Source organism: Myxocyprinus asiaticus, chromosome 11, assembly GCF_019703515.2.
Source record: "Myxocyprinus asiaticus isolate MX2 ecotype Aquarium Trade chromosome 11, UBuf_Myxa_2, whole genome shotgun sequence".
Classification (NCBI taxonomy): Eukaryota; Metazoa; Chordata; class Actinopteri; order Cypriniformes; family Catostomidae; genus Myxocyprinus; species Myxocyprinus asiaticus.
Genome location: NC_059354.1, coordinates 9,044,014 through 9,065,092, shown reverse-complemented (window position 1 = coordinate 9,065,092; position 21,079 = coordinate 9,044,014). Strand labels below are relative to the sequence as shown.

General features: G+C 43.0%; 1 protein-coding gene across 1 annotated transcript in view; it reads right to left on the bottom strand.

The window, feature by feature from the left end:
* LOC127447731 (vasoactive intestinal polypeptide receptor) overlaps positions 1–21,079 on the bottom strand; it is a 49,125-nt gene that overhangs the window by 13,907 nt on the left and 14,139 nt on the right. Inside the window, exons 3-5 of the mRNA XM_051709769.1 lie at positions 10,991–11,100; positions 10,689–10,798; positions 9,044–9,176 (exon numbers count right to left, since the gene is read on the bottom strand). Of these exons, the coding sequence (XP_051565729.1) occupies positions 9,044–9,176; positions 10,689–10,798; positions 10,991–11,100 (353 nt within the window). The remainder of the gene's footprint in view (positions 1–9,043; positions 9,177–10,688; positions 10,799–10,990; positions 11,101–21,079) is intronic.

Here is a 21,079-nt window from a genome sequence, read left to right as displayed (position 1 = left end):
TATTGTGCTATTTAAGATCATAGCTCAAGGTGCACTATGTTCCCTGCAATTTTGAGTAGTGTTTGATGCAAATCTATTACAATAAACATTCTTTATTCCTGAGTCCCGACTCCCAACAAATAACCGCAGAGACATTTGTGAACCCCTTGCGGTAATCTGAAAATTACAAATCTAAAAATTAAGTGCATATCCTTAGTGTTTACATGTATGATCTTACACCTATTATGCTTAGTAAGCTGGAAACGTGTGGTCATATAAATGCCTTAAGTGTTTTTCCTTTGTCAGTGTAAGGATTACCCTGGTGACCACTAGATGTTGCTGTATTTGTTTATTGTTCACTTCTTGTCTTTCGTTTGCTTGTGGGTTTTGAAGTTCTTTTCCTTGTCTTTGTTCATTGAATCTTGTGGTTATTAGTTCCAGGTGTTCCTTGTTTTCTCATTAGATCCTTGTGTATTTAATCCCTGTGTTCCCCAGTGTTATTTGTCAGTTTTTGTACTTCATGGATGTAATGTTTGTTGTTTTCTTGTGTATCTAGTGTTTGTTTAGCTTTTTTTTAATATATTTTTGTTTTATTATAAGCTGTGTTTAGATCCTGTGCTCTCGAATCATCTCTCCACAACATTACGGAAGAACTGACTGAAAATATGGATCTAGCAGCTGAATTGGGCAAGCTGTGTCTGGTAGTGATGGCAGAAACTAAGCTTTCTGAAACTTCGAGTCAACTTAACCAATTGCTTCGGAAAATTATTAAATGATTCAAGTGCCCGAAACGCAGCATGCTGAGGACATCTGCTGGTCACTGGTGTGTAAATGCAGTGGGAAGACTAGAGTCAAAAGCAGCTGCAATGACTTAATACACTGGAAATTATTTACTGTCCTGTTTTTGTCATATATTTTTCATGGTTGTCTACAATATCCTGAAATAAAATATCTGGAAAATATGTATACCTTCATGTAAGTTGTCCTTCTTATAATTACTGTTATAAAAATTTTTTATATATATATATATATATATATACATACATACACACAACAGTTGGTTCCGGTCCTCAAATCTGACTGACTAGAGATGTTCCATGAGTACTGATGGTCTCGCACCATCAGCACTCGGCCGCTTCACTGTGTATATCACTCTGCTTGTGTTTGTGCCATTCTAAACTTAAGTGTAAGAGCAGTGCAAATGTGTTAAGTGCCACCTGTCTCTTTACATTTAATTTTGTGACGTTACATATTTTAGCCAGCAGGTGGAGGCAAAAGACCATTTTAATGTGTAATATGAGCCAGTTGGTGAAGTGAGTCAGCATCACTCAGTGTTAATATTCAACAGCACTCCGTGATCGCTCATATTACTACTAAAGCTAGGAAATAGCTTTAAACTAACAACTTCAGCATTACGGCTCATCATAGCTAAGAGACACAACAGACTGATTAATTACACAAACTTACCTCTTACCGTACTTTTCAGGAGATTGCAGTTTCTATAGTGAATGACTCATGCGCACTGGCTACAGTGAAATAGAGAGGAATACCCCCACTGGGATGGCTATTTTTCCACTGAGAAAAAAGGATGCATTTCACCAAAATTACATCTTCAGAAAGCTGACTAACAGACTACAGCATCATCAACAGGTGATCGCACACACTCCATATCTCTCTCTCTCACTCACAAACACACACACACATCCTTGTTTCTCCAATAACATGTTAGAAACAGCCCAAGCTGTGATACTAGTAGTTCTGAAGTGATGTTTTTGAGAGGCTTGGACGCATCATTTGGTTTGAACTAGCAACAGCAGATTCTGATCCGTCGCGTAAGAAAGTAGTTCCATGCACAAATGCGTTTTTTGTGACCGTATTTCCTTTTTTTTTTTTATTTGCTTGTACATTGAACTGTTGTATATAAGCAATATCACACTTGCAATCATGCTATTTGGCCCTAAATCAGCACTGCTGTGATTACCTATGGCACGAGGCCGCTGCGGCCGAATCACAGCAGTGCTGATGTAGGGCCATATCGCACTCTTGCTTGTGTGATATTGCTTAAATCAAACACTAATATATATACAAAATTTTAAAACAACACTTTGTTTTGTATTACATTTTTTACAAATATTTATACCTGTCAGGTTTTGGCTACAGAAGAAACCATTTGGAGATTTCACGTTAATAAAAATACTTGATTAAAAAAACAAAAAACAACAACAACACAAAACTGGGCACAGAGAAAAAAACAGAAGCCCAGACTACAGCCAACAGGGCTGGAAAAAACAAACAACCTGTGGTAGGGCAAAACATCAAACACAAACAAACTAAACTAAATAACTATACAAGGGAAAAACCAAACAAGGAGTACTGGGCCATAATCTGGCAAAGAGACCAGAAAACAGTACTAAACCGACAGGAAGCAGAGAAAACGACAACGATGCGACACAGAGAAGAAAACACAAGGGGGATATAAAGGGAAGGAAATAAGGAGGGTAATGAGGACAGGCCGGTGAAATTGATTAAAAGATAATGAGGAAACGAGGGGGTGGGGTTTCACTCAACCAAGGAGGAGACTTCAAGAAGGGTGCAGGATCTGACAGCCTGGGAGGAGGCTTCAGGAAGGGGGCAGGGTCCAGGGGTCAAGGAGGAGGATCCAGGAAGGGTGTGGGGTCCAGGGTCCTGGGAGGAGTCTTCAGGAAGGGGGCAGGGTCCAGGGGTCAAGGAGGAGGATCCAGGAAGGGTGTGGGGTCCAGGGTCCTGGGAGGAGTCTTCAGGAAGGGGGCAGGGTCCGGAGGCCAAGGCGGAGGATCCAGGAAGGGGGCGGGGTCCAGTGGCCGAAGAAGATTCTTCAGGAACGGAACATGGACGAGGTCAGGCAGCCTCAGGACAGGGACAAGGTCAGGCAGCCTCAAGACAGGGATCAGGTCAGGCAGCCTCAGGACAAGGACCAGATCAGGCAGCCTCGGGACAGGGACAAGGTCAGGCAGCCTCGAGACAGGGACCAGGTCAGGCAGCCTCATGATAGGTTCCAGGTCAGGCAGCCTCGGGACAGGGACCAGGTCAGGCAGCCTCGGGACAGTGTCAGACGTGGCAACGGACGCTGAGAACAGGACAGAGTCAAACACCAGCTTGACCACTTCCTGGTGGTCAGCTGTGGCTTTGGCCGCCTCCTGATAGTCAGCATTGTCTTTACCATCATCAGCAGGCTCAGCTGCCCCCTGGAGGTCAACAGTCTCCTGATGGTCAACAGCAGGCTCGGCCACCCCCTGGAGGTCAGCAGCAGGCTCGGCCACCTCCTGGTGGTCAGCAGCGGGCTCGGCTGCCTCCTTGGCAGATGATTCGGCAGGAAGTGGAGATGGTGAAAGTCGTCTCCTCCTCCTCCTCACCGATGGATTGGCTGCCTGAACCAGGATCCCCAGGGACAACAAGGACCTCGGATATGGAGTCAGTAGAGTTGGGACCCCCTCTCTGACTCCTCAACAATATCTCCATCTCATTGAGGGGACAAATGTGGTCTACAATGTCCCAATAGGGCCAGTAGAAGATTCCTCCCAGCTCCTCCCAATCCATCAGTTCGTCAAGGCCACCAAGGAAATCACAAGGGGAATATAAAGGGAAAGAAATAAGGAGGGTTACGAGAAAATGCAGGTGAAACTGATAAACAGATAATGAGGCAAATGAGGGGGCAGAGTTACACTCAAGACACGAGTGCACATGGCAATGAGAAAACACAAAGCCATGTGCACTCACAACACTAGTGTCAGGATCCAGGCACAAAACTACAAACCAGTCCAATCAAAGTGGCAGGATCCTGACACAAGAAACACAAGACTGAGACAACACAGAAAAGCAGGTGAAAGGATCCAGACACAATAAAAACTCAACTCAAAAGTCGGGATCCTGACAATGCTTTGACAGATTGTGCAATAAACATTAGAAAACGAAATGTTGACTTATGGTAACTCTGCCAGGGAACAATGACAGGCGAAATATGGCTCCGTACTGTGTGGTGGCCGCCGTCGCTCACCTCCATGTTTGTTTTGTTAATTTTGCTTTGTTTTTATGTATTTATACTCACACTAGCCAGTGACATTGGGTTTACGATCGCCAAACTCTACTTCACATTCAATTGTTCGTTACGGAGCTTTCCAGCAGCAGAAAGTGTTTCTTTTACCCTCATCTTATCCTGCCGGTTCTGGTGAAAGTGCACTCTAATGGATGTGTGTTCTGCTAGGAAAAGCACAGTCGGAAACGTGGCAGAAGAGCTGGTGTCTCCATGAGAATGAGGAGAAACCTGGATGCTTCACCGTTCATGCACTGGAGCCTTGTTGAGGATGGCGTTACGAGGACCTGGTCTCAGAGACGCTTGTGTCTTCTGCCTGTTTTCCCAGCCCTGTGGACTCTGACACCATGAATCATCGTTGTAAAAACACAGGATCGCACAAGAGGTGTGAATCCAAACATACTACACTACCTTAAAAGGGTAGGAGCTTATGGTGATTCTCTGGCTTACAGTTCAGTAAAGATGGCATTGGTTAATGCACGGTCTCTTTTGAACAAAACTTTTATTTTAAATTACTTCTTTTTATCCCATAAGTTGGACTTCTGGTGAATTTAGTCTCCTTGATGAACTTTCTCCAACTGAATGTGACTTTTTTAGCACTCCTAAGACTGCTGGTCAGGGTGCTGGGCTAGCAACAGTTTTTAAACATCGGTTTAAGTGCTGCCTTTTGCAGACTGTTACCTATCAGATTTCTGAAGCCCAATTAATGATGATTGATTTACAGAAGTCTGTGCTGTGTGTGGTTGTATACAGACCTCCCAAGTAAGACAAAGATTTTATTAAGAAGTTTTCTGAATTTTGTCATATATTTTGCCTATTTCAGACAACATTTTAATTCTTGGGGATTTTAACATTCATGTTTGTAGCCCTGCAAAGCTCTTTGCTGAGTTTTTGGATTAAATTTTCTCAGTTTGTTTCCAGCCCCACCCATGAGAAAGATCACACATTTGATCTTGTTTTATCATTAGGTCTTCCAATCTGTGATGTAGATATTAGAAACTTCTGTTTGTCAGATCACATGCATGTGATATTTAATGTTACTGTTTCATGTGGACCTCCTAGTTTTCAGCCTTCTTCTTCTGGCTCTCGCTTAATCACTTCATCCAAAGCTCTAGACTTTGCTTTTATAGCCTTCTCTTTTACAGCTTTTGAGTCTCCTCCTTCCTCAGTAGGTCCAGAGGAGTTAGTTACTGTGTTTAACTCTGTTTGTTCTGATATTCATGACTCTGTTGCTCCGTACAAAGTTAGGAGACTTAAAGTTAAAACCCAACCATGGTTAAATCGTGCTCTCAGACAGGAGTGCTGTAAGGCAGAACGGAAGTAGAAGAAAGATAAGCTGCATGTCTCTCTTCAAGTTTTGAGGGAAGATCTGTCTAAGTATCAAAGAGCAGTGAAAGATGCAAGAGCTAATTATGTTTCTAATATTATCTCCCTTCACTCTAACTCTCCTAGAGTTTTGTTTAATACCATTAACAAACTACTTAATTCAACTACAGCATGCCTAAATCCCTCCAAGGATACCTGTGAACTGTTTTGGAATTTTTTTGTTGATAAAATCAGTGGAATTAGGTCAAGTGTTTCTCCTTCAATTCATGATCCTCTGGTGGCTACTATAAGTGATGAGATCTTAGATCAGTTTCTCTATCGGGTGTGAAAGACATTATTGTTTACCTGAGGCCTTTGTTTTTATGCTAACTATTTTTATGCTAATGAAACACAGATTTACCTCCCTTTGAAACCTGGAGACAATAGTACTTTTAAATCACTTTTGTTATGTCTGGAAGCTCGGTTAAAAGTTGGATGGCACAAAACCGTCTCCTGTTAAATGACAAGAAAACAGAGATCATCATTTTTGATTTAGTGAAGGTAGTGGGTATATAATAAATGGCTTAGGTCCATGGGCTGCTAATTTACATATGCAAGTAAAGAATTTGGGTGTAGTTTTTGATTCAGCCTTTAAATTTGACAAGCAGATAAAGGCTGTTGTGAAAAGCTGCTTTTATCAACTTAGAGCCATTGCCAAAATTAAACTGATGTTTTCAGTTAATGACCTGTAGAAGGTGATACATGCTTTTATTTCCTCCTGCCTGGACCTCACAATTCAAGTTAGTCCCGAATGCGGTGACCAGACAACTAACAAATACCATGAAGAGGGACCAAATTTCACCTGTTTTGGCTTCTCTACATTGGTTACTGGTTCAATACAGGATTCAATATAAGGTCCTGCTATATATTTTTAAAGCAGTTCATGGAATGGCTCCTGGTTATGTTACGGATCTTGTTAATCTTCATTACTCATGCAGATCGCTAAGATCAGCTAACCAACTTCTTATGATCCCTCGGTCGCACTTAAAGCTTAAAGGCGATCGTGCCTTTTCTGTTGCTAGTCTGAGGCTGTAGAATGGTCTTCCGCTCGATATTAGATCCCCCTCTACTATCTCCACTTTTAAAGCTTGTTTAAAAACCTATCTGTTTTCTCTAGGTTTCAACACTTCATGGTCACTGTGTGTTGTGATATTATATTGTTTAATTTGTTTATGTAATTTATATTGTTTTTTATTTGATTGTGATGTGATTTTAATGTTTGCATTATGTTTATTCTTTTACCTCTAATGTTCAGCACTTTGGTCTACAGTGTAGTTTTAAAGGGCTTTATAATAAATAAGACTTGAGGGAGGGGACTTGAACTTACACATCCTACTGCTATAGGCTATAGGTTATTTAGCTAGTGTGTTAACCACTACACTATGCAGCAATTCTGGCACAAAGAAACTGGGTGTACAAAATAAAAAAAGAAAGTGAAGGTGCGTTATCATATACAATAGTCGAAATTCCAGATTCACCTTTTTTAAAACAAATAAATCTCTTTAAATATAAAAAATATCTATATTTCTCTCAAATTTATTTCTCATAAACACAACATTCATATTTTTGATGGTAGAAGGTAGACAGGGAAATTAAAATGACTAAATTAAAATCAGCAACTCTTGTTTGAATCTGTCTGATTTTATAGACCTTAGATATTGCTGAACTGACTCGAGATCGGTTACAGCCTTCATTTAACATTTATTCAGAGTTTCACTGTGGGAGCAACGCCCCCTAGCATAACCACGAAACATTTCTAAACGTTTCGATACTGTTTCGAAACAGTATGACGTAACGAAGCCTTGTTTGCTAAAATCACATGACTTGGCCAGTTTGATACGTGCTCTGAAGCATTGGTTTGAAACAAATGATTCGTAAAGGTTTCCAAGCTTCATAGAGCAGTGTTTTGAAAGTGCCCATCACTAATGTCGGGCAGGACTCCCGTTCTGGGAATATTCTGCGCGATTCTACGCCATTGTGAGCCACTCTAACTGGGAAGACTCCCACATCACATCCATTTTCTGGATAGGTCTCAATTATTATGGCAATACAGATTGGCCAGAGATAGGAGATCTCACATGGAGGGAGTACATCAAAATCATTCTGGAGAGTGTATGCCCTTTATGTGAGCATAATCCCTGGCTGCTTTAACCACTGCATCCCCATCTGCCTTGACCGCTGCATCCCCAGAGTCTCCAAGTGCCGTACTCTCTGAGTCCCCTAATGCCTTGACTTTTGAGTCCCCTAGTGCCTTGCTCTCTGAGTCCCCCAGTGACTTGCTCTCTGAGTCCCCTACTTCCTTGCTCTCTGAGTCCCCTAGTTCCTTGCTCTCTGAGTATCCTAGTGCTTTGACTTTTGAACCCCATAGTGCCTTGACTTTTGAGTCCTCTAATGCTGTGCTCTCTGAGTCCCCAAGTGCCTTGCCCTCTGAGTCCCCTAGTACCTTGCACCCTGAGTCACCAAGTGCCCTGACTTTTGAGTCCCCTAGTGCCTTGCTCTCTGAGTCCCCTAGTACCTTTCCCAGTTCCCAGTGGTCACCTGCTGCCTCGCCTGGTCTACCCTGGTCTCTTGGCCATCCGCCTGGTCCACCCTGGTCTCTTTGCCGTCCACCTGGTTCCACTTGGTCTCCTGGCCATCCGCCTGGTCCAACCTGATCTCCTGGCCATCCTGTAAGGGTTACCCTGGCGACCACTAGGGGTTGCTATATATGTTTATTGTTAACTTCTTGTCTTTTGTTTGCTTATGGGTTTTGTAGTTCTTTTACTTGTATTTGTTCATTGGTTCTTGTGTTTATTAATTCTAGGTGTTCCTTGTTTTCTCATTAGTTTCTTGTGTATTTAATCCCTGTTTTCCCCTGTGTACTTTGTCAGTTCTTGTCCTTCACAGATGTTCTGTTTGTTGTTTTCCCATGTCTCTAGTGTTTGTTTTGCATTTCTTTAATTAAATGTTGCATTTAGATCCTGTGCTCTCAAATCATCCCTCCACAACATTACAGTTGTGGTAAAGTCCTAAACTGCTTAAGAATAAACCGTTCAGCTCACATTGAATTTTGCCCATTACCCCGATTTTGCGTCACATGTAAACACCTTTACCGGCATTCTTACTGGCTTATCCAATGTGCACAAGTGTTGTGCACATGACTGTTTATGTTTTGAATCAAAAGCAAAGAATAATCTGATTATTTCAAATTACACATAAACATTGTTTTCTTGCATTGTCTGATTTTTGGTAGTTATCCGTATATTGTTGTGAATGTAAAAAAGCTCATTGATACAAGTTTGTTAAAAGCAATTGCAAAAATGGCTCAGTAAAGGAAGTTCTGAGAAAAGGTCTAGCATCATTTGATAGCAAATGCCACATTATATGATACTTTATATGATATGTTAAAGAGTGACTTAGTTGTTCAAATATTTTTGATGGCCAGTGTGTACAATATAGTGCAGATATGTGTGTCTATTGGCATGCAGTGCCATTTCTCACAATTTTTTTCGACCCTGGTTTGGGAGCAGCTCACGATTTAACCCCCCCCCAGCTGGTGGCGCCCTAGGTGGGCTAGATCGACTATGCCAGAAAACAGCCCTGTGTACATTTTTTTATTGTGTGTAAGAGTGCAAGAGTGAGCATGTTTACCGGATGAGAGTTGCAGTGGTAGTACTCCTGTGAGTAATGCAGTGCAGCATCTCTAATGAAGATGAAGATGGCTCTTAGAATGAAGGACAAAAAAAGCTGCATGTGGATAAAATTACGAGTGCAGTGGAGCTTCCTGGAGTTGAAACAGAGAGATATATAGAGAGTGAGGATGAGGCCTACAGCATATAACCAATACAACATACTACATATGTCAATAAAAATGTGCTCGATTCAATTTGGTATGTGGAATTTTTCTAGTGAATGTCAAAACTGTAAACATCTGTATCATCACCAAGCCAGCCTGTACAAACTAACTGCAACATGAAACTTGGAATAGAAATTGCAGAATTCTTTGGCTGATGTCACGAGTACAACAAAACTATGGTTTAGGCTAAGTGGTATGTAACTTTTACAACATTTATACACAAACTCAAAGCAATGTTTTAATTTTAAGTTCTTTTCAGATGATTTGCGCTTGTTATCACTAACAGAATAAGCACTGGAGAGGTTTCTGACTTTGAGGCTGAATTTTCTGACATTTTGGTAGGGCTGGGTACTAAATAAGAATTCAGTGAAAAATGAACGTATGTTTCAGTGTATGTTGGGTCATGTTTCAACTTTAATCTAACACTCTATAGGAGAGCCCAGGAATAGTGTCTCACACAGGAAAGTTGTCACAAGGGCTATTTCTCAGTAACTAAAGTTTTAAGCCAAATAAATGCTTATTTTCTTCAGCAGTAGTTTTGTACGCTGGTTTCAAACACTTCAAAACTGTCTTTAATTAAAATATTTTTTGGGAATTATATCCTTCAAATAATTTTTTTTATATCGACATATTTTTGTAACAAGTGAAAACAATAAAACCACACATACATTCAGGCAAGAGTCAACTATATAATGAAAGTCAAATTTATCAGAAAATTTATTTTACATAAATGAAAGGTCGAGGCAGGTTGTCATATCTGTTTTATATATTGTAACTTTATAAGTTTTATAATTTACAATTTCTATTGTCCTAAACAATGGTTTAATATTTTTGCATGCTACCTTTTCCATTTTTGTTGTTTTTATTAATTATTTCACTGTCTACATATTGCTGAAATAGTTTATAATTCATATTATAACCTAAAAATACTCTAAATACAGATTTGTTGTGGAAAAAGGCTTTTTTGCTTCAATATTTTTATTTCAAAAAAGGGTATTCTTCTCAAATCAGTGGCAATGAACAGCAGGTTCCCAGAAAGACAATCCCAAATATGTGACAACAGGTCCTGCTATAGATTTTGTGACATGCCCTTTTCACACAAGGCTATCATGTGTTAAATTAACCGTATCTGTTCTTTTGGGCAATAATGATGGAAACGTTTAACATATTTTTTATTAACTTCAAGGCATGTGTCTATACCATTTACCCCCTGTAAAATTAATTAATGGAATTGAGTCAAAGGTGTAGTATGAACTGTATTTTTTATATTATGTTTATATGGAAGTTTGTATATGTATAATAATGCTATTTGTTGCTTTCGTCATTTTAATCTGTCTTTTCTGTGTTTTTTGTTTGTTTTGTTTTTTGCTCAGTTTTATTACACTCGATATGCGACTTAAACACACATGTGAACACACACACACACAGGTGATCTGTTACCTGAAAACACACAGCACCGTGAGAGCAATACTGAGTGAGACAAGAGAGATGGTGTATCCAACGGAATACATAATCCTCACATAAAAGAAATATTCGTGTGAGACAAGTGCCTAGAAGAGAGAGGAATTGCCCATTTGATTTACACAAGCCATAGTTATTGTTATGCAGTTACTTTGTGCCCTGTATTTTATTACTCGTTTCTGTCATTAGTTTATCTGTTTTGTCCCAATGAGATATTTAATGTTTGTTGATTTTTACAAAAGAATATAAAAATAGAAATGAAACATTACTATTAATATTACCGCATCAGTGGGAAAATATAAGCTGTCGTTGAGTGCATGGCCGCAGGCCAGCTCGTAAGGGGGAAATGTTTCTGTCCAGCCATTCTCAGAGCAGTTTCTCATCACAACTCCTGTAGACAAGAGACATGAGAGAAAGAGTGAGCAACAAAATTAATGCCCTGTACCACATTCTGATGCCCCACCTCAAACTTCTACACACCAATTAGAAGAGTACAAGAAAATACAGTCTGATATTGTTTTGCAAAGGGCCCCCAGAATGCTAGGAACAGCACTGAGGCTGATACCGTGTTAAAGTCGGATGAGAGATATTTCTCCCCCATTAAAATCTCAGATTTCCATCCATAAAGGCATTCCATTGCCCAATGCTTGGAGTATTACGAATAAGGGAAAAAAATGCGATGGTCCCATTAGCTTCGCAAGTGTTTGATTGTCAACAGAGATGTTCCCTAGCAACCAAATTGTAAAGGACAGTCCACTCTGCGGCCATCTTTGGAACGCTCTCGGGCAGACTGGGCAGCTATTTCTCTATGTCAAGAGGCGTTCTAAGAGTGCTGATAGCTCAGACCATAAGCACTTGGATGCTTTACTGTTTTTATCACTCGTGTTTGTGGCATTCTAAACAAAAATCTAAGAGTAGCACAGATGCAGGGGGGCCTGGGTAGCTCAGCAAGTAAAGACGCTGACTTCCACACCTGGAGCCACAAGTTCGAATCCAGGGCATGCTGAGTGACCCCAGTCAGGCTTCCTAAGCAACCAATTGGCCCGGTTGCTAGAGTGGGTAGAGTCACATTGGTTAACCTCCTCATGGTCACTATAATGTGGTTCTCGCTCTCAGTGGGGTGCATGGTGAGTTGTGCGTGGATGCCACGGAGAATAGTGTGGGCCTCCACATGCACTAGGTCTCCACGGTAATGCGCTCAACAAGCCACGTTATGTGTGGAATGACCGTCTCAGATGCAGAGGCAACTGAGATTCATCCTCCGCCACCCAGATTGAGGCAAGTCACTACACCACCATGAGGACTTAGAGCGCACTGGAAATTGGGTATGCAAAAATTGGGGAGAAAAGAAAAAAAAAAGAGTAGTGCAGATATCTGTCTTTTCATTTATCCCTGTGACATTAAAGATTTTAGCAAGCAGGTGGTGACAAAAGAGCAATTTATGTGTTATGAGGCAGTTGAGTTGACATTTGTTGGATGAGTCAGCACTGTCAGGCAGCGAGCGGTTTCTTTGAGGTCATTGCCGTTGTCTCTCCCTCCATGATAGCTCGGATTACTACTACACTACAGCTGGGAAATACAGTTAAACTAACAGATTCAGCATTAAGGCTTATTACAGCTAAGAGACACAACAAAGGGAGTAATAACACTTACTTGACACCAGAGTTTCCGAATTGAGAAGAGACATAAACATTCAACATGGCGGAGGAGAGTACAGTTTCTTTAGTGAATGAATCTTGCGAACCAGCTATCGTAAAATACTCAGAAAGCACCCTGCTCGGGCAGCTATTTGAACACAGAAACAATAGGATGTATTTGACCAGAATTCCATTATCTTCAGCAAGCTGACTATTACTACACTACAACTGAGCCTGAGGAATGGAGCCCAAGGGATATTTCACCCAAAAATGAAAGCCAGATGCTATTTGCACCCTGGTGCAAATAATGGTATATGCTATTTACACCCCAGTGCAAATAGTGGCAGATATTATTTGCACCCCAAACCTAGTGCAAATAATGGTAGATACTAATTGCACCCTCGTGCAAATAGTGTCAAATACTATTTATATTATATAAATATTTTTTACTTAATTTTCTTAATATAAATATTAAGAGTGGAAACAGGAAATCGGATGGGAAAAAGAGTGGGACAAAACGTGGATTCTGTAGGGCTTTACAGGTTGTTTAGATCAGTGTTACTATCAGAAATAATTAATAATTATTTCTGTAGTTATTAATTAATATTTAAATTAATCAATTGAATCTAACTCATTAAAACCTCATATGGGGCTCCAGTAAATGTAGTGTGCTACGTTTAGGAGCAAGTTTGGTTATTAGCAATAATTAATAATTATCAAAGATAATTATTCATTATTAAAATCAATAGAACATTGATGAGAATCAATGTTAGCTTTTTAAATCCTTTAAATCAACAATTATCAAAGATAATCGTTAATTGTTAACATCAATGAAACATTAATTAAAATTAACACTAGCTTATTGATCATTCAAATTCAATCATCAAAGATAATTATCAATTATCAAAAATCAATAGAATATTAATAAGGATTAACATTGACGGGGCAACACCCTGAAATCAGGGACTAATAACCAAATAGTAAAACAGTCTCAATATTAGATTGTTTTCTTAGGAAAATCGACATCCGAAGAATATCGATTTTCGGGAAAAAAACAATGAATGAAGGTTTGAATCCGAGCACTGACATCCCGTCAGCATGACACAGGTGTATGCAAAACAAACCAAAACACCTCTCTTTGTAATATAAACAAAGTTTATTTATGCAGTAATATCAATTAATAATTAATACAATGCAGTCAATAAACTTCCGACATACAACTACAAACTAAACAGTGATATGATTAGATATGGAAATAAAAATAATTCTATAACACATAGGGTGTGTGTGTGTGTGACAGTGTGTGTGTGACAGTGTGTGTGTAAGGAGGGACGCGCACAAAATAGCGGACGTGACTCTCGTGGAGAGTATGTCACGTGAGACGTCCGGCCAGGGAATATGACCGCGAATGGGGGCGGAGATGGTGTCTACCAGTTACCGCGTATATCCGCTTGTACGATAGCTTAGGGACAAAGCTGGGCGTTAGCATTTAAGCTATCTACGAGCCAAAATGTGTGCCAGAATGTTTGTGAGGGGTCGCATGCCTGCGTGTATGTGTGTGTGTGTGTGTAATTAGTACGAGAGAGAGAGAAGTGACAGCCCTAAAGCTGATTTCGCGATCGTGGGAGAGAAAGCAGCTGTTTAGTTCATCGCTCAGAGACGCGGTGGACGGCTCGTAAACAGTCCCGCATTATTTGACTCTTTAATGGATGAACTCAGTTGCGGTCTCACCCGCGATGGCGAAATTGCACAATAATCCAATTTGGTTGGACCACGATACAGCAAAAAAAATTTGTGATAATTAATACCCTGAGTATTAATAATGAGCGGACATGGTGATCCATAAACTGTACAAGCAAAAACCTTGAAACACAAGAATAACACACTATAATATTCTATCTCTGCCCAGATGTAAACCTCTTACTTGAATCGCATGAGGACACAGGTAGAATGTTTTTTTGCTCCGTCCTTTAACTCTGACCCAGTTCCTTGAGGCTCGGGTGATGATGGGAGGCTGTTTCCTCGCTCTGTCGGTGGGCACGGCTGTTGATTCTCGGCGGGCTGGTGGAGAACTCAGGAATGTCGACTTGATTGAAGATGGAAGAGAAATCTTTAATCTCTTCACTTCTGTAGGCAAACGGATGAAGATGCGAATTGCTCAGCGGTCTCCTTCGGATCCGTTAGAGTGTTCGGTTGAACACAGAGTAATTTCAACTCGTCCAGCGAGATGGAGATTGTATGACCACAATTTCAAGTCGGACGTTACTTCCTTGTGCCACGAGGTTGCACCTGAGAGCAGCAAAGAGCTACGTCTATATTCGGTGAACAAAGTCGCTGGAAGCCACTCACGAAACATTTCAGAGGTATTTCAACTCCTGATGATGTCATGTTTGAGGGACGTTCTGTTGTGTGCCTCATCCAATAGGAGGTGAGAGTTCGATCCTTTAGTGAGCAAGGCTTCATGGATTTGTAGTCTGTTTTGGACTCCCTTTGTTTGATTTTGGAGCGATTTTTATCAGTAAGATTTACGACCTGGAAGGTGGGGGCTTGAGTTAGGTTTTTACGACTGTATTAGGCCTGCCTTTGTCTTCTATCTGAATACATGAGGCCCAACAATTCGAACCACAGTCGCTAGGACAACACCATATATATTCACACCGTCTTTACCCTGTATCGCCACTGCAGCAACATCTATTGGTTAGTTTTTTTTTATATTTCTGTGGTTCCACCAGACTATTGGGGTGCAAATAGCTGGCCTGTGTGGCAGATGCTATTTATACTGGGGTGCAAATAGACACTCCAAAAATGAAAATTCTGTTAACATTTACTTACCCTCATGATATCCCAAATGTGTATGACTTTCTTTCTTCACCAGAACACATTTGAAGAAAAACAGAAAAATAGCTTAGAAGTTTCTTAACGTTGAAGTGTGTAATTTTTATGTCAAAATACATTCTAATATGCCAGATTATTGTTCACTGACAACTATAAGTAAGACATTCATGGGTTAACCTCCCCCCAGAAGTGTAAACACTGAGCCTCCCAGGCAATATCAAACATTGATGTTTATATTCTGAGTGGCCCGCACAGCTCCACCCATCCCTTTCTGTCAAAGCCTATAGCTTGAGTTTGAGGCATGACTACTTGTAGTAAACTGTTGAACCGGGGGAATATGAACGTCCATGGCAGACATGTTACAGAGGAAATGAAATTTAGCTTTGCCAAAATTCGAAGACTTGCTAGAAGATAAGGAGTCAGAGAATGGAGTAAAACCAGAGTGAACATTTACAAGTTGGAGGACTTTGAGGGAATTTTTGGGGTTCGATTTTTGCCCTGTTGCTTCTTGACAGGTAAGCTACACTCTGGTATTGCCACACAAGTTAGCTCATTACTGTTGATCTTCAGATAAATTAGTAAGATACTCAGAATATGTATCATTAATCTTACTAGTTACCAAGAACTATCCTGCCTCTTGTGCTAAATCCCCCGTACACCAGCTGCTGTTCAGTCTGGCGATGTTATCAGATGCGCCATTTCCTCTGCAACACTTTCTGTCCGGTGTGTTTATATCATAGTGGTCTTGTTTATTACGACATTAAATGTTTATCACCTTTTATTAAGCATGGCCTATTTGTTTATATGGAATCAGAGACTGCAAAAAGGTGTGATGAGTCTGAGGGGTGTTGGCAAAGGTTGTTTGAAAACATACTTTATATTTGTAATTCCGTTTGGTGCCACTAGTAGCGCAGAAGTTACACACTTCTCCTTTAAATTGCAAGTGGATGGCAATTAGACTTTTGAAGCTTCAAAAAGAACAGCTAGTCAGCATAAACCTCATCCATACGACTCCAGCTGTTAAATGAATGTCTTCTAAAGCGACACGATTGCTTTTGATGCAAAAAGATCGTTTGGGTTACTGTCGTAACCTCTGTTCCCTGATGGAGGGAATGAGATGTTGTGTCAATGTAGTGACACTAGGGGTCGCCCCTTGGGAGCCCCAAACACCTCTGATCTTTGAGAAAAGGCCAATGGGAATTGGCGAGTGGAATTTGCATGCCACTCCCCCGGACATACGGGTATAAAAGGAGCTGGATTTTGCAGGTTTTGTGCTGAGGAGCCGAGACAAGGTCCCGGCCATTTCAGCGGGTAGTTCAGTGTTGTGGCAGGAGAGACACAACGTCTCATTCCCTCCAACAGGGAACGGAGATTACGACAGTAACCGAGACGTTCCCCTTCTGTCACTCACTCGACATTGTGTCGATGTAGTGACACTAGGGATCCCTATACAAAACGCCACGACTAAATGAACTGTGTTACGTGGACTGGTGGTGCGAGACGGGCAGACCTCTGCGTGCCTCGTAGCCAGCGCACCCGGCCATCACGTAACCTCCCCCAACACTCTTACAGGCGTCAAACGGTCCCCTGCACCTCAGGGACAAGTCGACTGTCCAAAATTAGGGACCGGCTGACCCAGCCGCGGCCTCTTCTCTTTTTTCTCCCCAAAAGGAACAAAATCGTTCAGCCGGGGGCCATATAGGATCTGTTCGTCGGGGGGTGTCCCTCCCAAGAGGAGGACACCCGCGGAGACCACATCCCGCCCGGAGAGGGGGGCATTTGAGTGGAAATACGTCACATGGTCTTACCGAGTCGAGAAGTACCGTGGTAGGTCCTACCCGAGGGGGGAGAATTCTACAAACACGGTGACCAGGGCAGAGAGACCTCTGCCCAAGGAAGACGCAGTTTACCAACAGGGAAACTTTTTTTGCGGAAGATACATCACACTGGGTTACGTATGGGCAACCAGCGCATGTGGAGCACCTACCTCAGTACAGGGTCTAGTTAGCACACGTACTGGGCCGGCAGCGAGTTTCTCCGTAAACTCACCTGCCACAGGGCTAAGAAGGAAGGACATCCAGGGTCCACAACTTCGTGAACACGACTGGGGGTAAAAAGTGCACGTCTTCACCTCAGGGGAGGGGTAAGGTGCTATGTGCAAGTGGTACACCCGGCCAGCTGTCCCATAACTTACCTGTTCGTACCTGACAACACACGGGACGAGACCGGCTCAACCCAGAGATTATGGAATCTCGCAAAGGTGTTGGGTGTTGCCCAGCCCGCTGCTCTGCAGATGTCTGCTAAAGAGGCACCATTGGTCAGAGCCCAGGAGGCCGCCACACGCCTAGTAGAGTGGGTTCATAGCCCCAAGGGGGGCGACACGTACTGGGCATGATATGCCATAGAGATGGTGTAAATGACCCAGTGGGCGATCCTCTGTTTGGAGACAACACTCCCTTTCCGCTGTCCACCAAAGCAGATAAAGAGCTGCTCAGAGCTTCTACAGCTATGTGTACGATCCAAATAGATGAGCAAAGCATGCACTGGACACAGCAATGCCAAGGCTGGGTCTGCCTCCTCCTGGGGCAGCGCTTGCAGGTTCACCACCTGATCCCTAAACAGGGTCATGGGAACCTTGGGCACATAGCCCGGTCTGGGTCTCAGGATCACACGAGAGTAACTCGGACCGAATTCCAGGCACGTTTCACTGATAGAGAACGCCTGCAGGTCCCCTACCCTCTTGATGGAAGTGAGCGCTGTCAGGAGGGCAGTCTTCAAAGAGAGTGCCTTTAGCTCCACTGACTCCAAGGGCTCAAATGGATCTCCCCATAGGCCCCGAAGGACCACAGAGTGGTCCCATGAGGGGATTAGATGCAATCTGGGGGGATTTAACCTTTTAGCGCCTCTCAGGAACCTGACTATCAAGTCGTGCTTCCCTAAATACTTACCGTCTACTGCATCATGATGTGCCGATATAGCGGCTATATATACCTTCAAGGTGGAGGGGGACAGCCGCCCCTCCAGCCTCTCCTGCAGGAAGGAAAGCACTGATCCGACTGCGCATCTCTGGGGGTCTTCGCGTCAGGAAGAACACCACTTAGAGAACAGATGCCACTTCAGGGCATACAGGCGCCTTGTAGAGGGAGCCCTGGCCTGAGCGATTGTGTCTACCACTGCAGGTGGTAGGCCACTTAGGTCTTCCGTGTCCCGTCCAAGGGCCAGACATGGAGGTTCCAGAGGTCTGGTTGTGGGTGCCAGATAGTGCCCCGTCCCTGAGAAAGAAGGTCCTTCCTCAGAGGAATTCGCCAGGGGGCATACCAGAGCGGGCAGTGGGAGGATTCCCGTGAAGTGAACAGGTCCACCTGTGCTTGAACGAATCAACACCAAATCAGCTGAACCACCTGTGGGTGGAGTCTCCACTCTCCCCTGAGCCTGACCTGCCACGACAGCACATCCGCTGTGCTGTTGAGGTTGCCTGGGATGTGAGTGGCTCGCAATGACTTGAGTCGCTGCTGACTCCAGAGGAGGAGACGGTGGGCGAGTTGCGGCATGTGACGAGAGCCTTGCGCAGACTCCTGTTCAAAATGCAAAAACGCATTTTGGCGAGCGTCCGGCATCAAGATTGGTTCGCGGCAGTAGACCTGAATGATGTGTACTTCCATGTCTCGGTTCTACCTCGATACAGACCCTTCCTGCGGTTTGCTTTCGAGGGCCGGGCATACCAGTACAAGGTCCTCCCCTTCGGTCTGTCCCTGTCACCTCGCGCATTCACGAAGGTCGCTGAGACAGCCCTTGAAATATACGCTTTTGTAAGTGCCACTCTTTTAGTAGAAAATATACTCTTTATGAGGAAAGAATATACTCTTTTAGCTGCCCAGGGGCGTTCTCTGCACAACGGCTGTGCAAGAGGGGGAGAAACTGCTGTAATGCGCCGTAAATCCAACAGCTTCACTCAATATAGAGGTGAATGGATCGGTAGAGTAATTCAGCTCACTGAACACAACCGCTCAGCTCTTAAGAAAAAATCTGAATGAGTGGTTGCAAGCCAGCTCCTTTTATACCCGTATGTCCGGGGGAGTGGCATGCAAATTCCACTCGCCAAATCCCACTGGCCTTTTCTCAAAGATCAGAGGTGTTTGGGGCTCCTAATGGCAACCCCTAGTGTCACTACATCGACACAACGTCGAGTGAGTGACAGAAGGGGAACAATATTTAAGTACTTTTTAACTGTAAATAGTAATCAGGTTGGCACATGCGACACAGCAGGAAGAGCAGTGCAGTTTACAACTGATTAGGAGGAATGCTGTACAGAAGCTTGGTTGGTATTGGTTTAGATCTATATTTGAATCTGTTTCTTTAATTACAATGGTGCATTTGTGTGCTTCTCCTGGATGTCTCAGCCGAGAGGAGAACATGAGATTATGGCCCTAAGGGAAGGAAGTCCAACAGGGGGTATCTGAACAGCCTAAAGTGCAGTCTGTGGATGCACTTTGTGGACGCTGCGCGACACCCCCTAGATGATTTTTCCCAAAGCGCCAGACAGCCCCGGGGCCTTCAGGGCAGCCCCCCGACCTGGCCTGAGGTGCCACCCGGCCTCTGGGGCCCCCGGGGGTGGGGCTAAAAATCGCCAAAGTTTCGTCGGCTTTCCACGGGGTGGTGTCTTCCTACCCGGACAGCCTATCCTTCCCCCCGCCACCTATTTGATGCCCCCAATGTTGGGGGGCAGCCCCCCAGTGTCCACAGACCCCCTTTGATGCCCCCTGACTGCCTATTTTTGGGATTGGCCACCCCTCCAAGGACTTCGATTGTCTGACCACAGGGGCGGGTCCGGGAGGGGGCCTACTCTGCCCCCTTACCACCTAAGTGACATCAATGCCCCCCAAGGTCGGAGGACCACCCCCCCGCATCCACAGAGCCTACAATTCCCCCTTACTGCCTATTTTTGTGATTGGCCACCCAATCCGGGATTTCGATTGGCTGACCACGGGGGAGTGTCCGGGAGGGGGCGGCGCTGTCCATGAAGAGCCTATTCTTCCTCCTTATCACCTGTGACACCAATGCCCCCGAGGTCAGAGGACCACCCCGACCACCCCCACATCCACTGACACCCTAAGACGCCCCCTTAGAGCCTATTTTTATAATAACATATTTTTAATAAAATAACACATCTATATGACTCTATGAGTCCCCCTGAACAATATGCAACCTTTGTAACCTCAAAATTCCTCTGTCCATGAACAGCCAAAATTTTTGAATGGGATAGGTTGTACATGGGATGTCCAGATCTCAGTTTCTGGATGACATTGGAAGCTGAAACTCACAGTCCTCTGCTTGTCTTGGTGTCCCCATTCCATGGTGTGAATTTCAAAAAGTTTGGAGAAACTTGAAAATTGAGTTCAAAAAAACTCAAAGGGGTGTATTTGAGATTTTTTGGTCGAAAATTTTGACTTTCTCTAATCCTCTTCATATTTGCACCATGAATAGTGGACGCTGAGACAAGTTTTAGCCTCCTATGTTATCCAGAAGCTGAGATCTGGACATCACATGTACAACCTATCACATTCAAAAATTTTGGCAGTTCATGGACAGAGGAATTGTGAAGTTCTGAAGGTTGCATATAGTTCGGTGGGAATAGATTCATGTAAATATGTTATTTTATACATACCTTGATCATTGACTGTAGTAAACTGATGTCCATAAACTACCTAAATTAGACACATTAAATCAGTTGGAATTGGGATGATCCCACCAGTAACTCATTTCATAAGCTCTGAATAGGTGGTGTCTGGACAATTATTTTTTAATGCTAGAGTGTTATACAAATGGTTTTATTAAAAATATGCACCTAAATAATAAACATGTCTTGAAAATGGATTGTCCCGAGACCACCTATCTAAG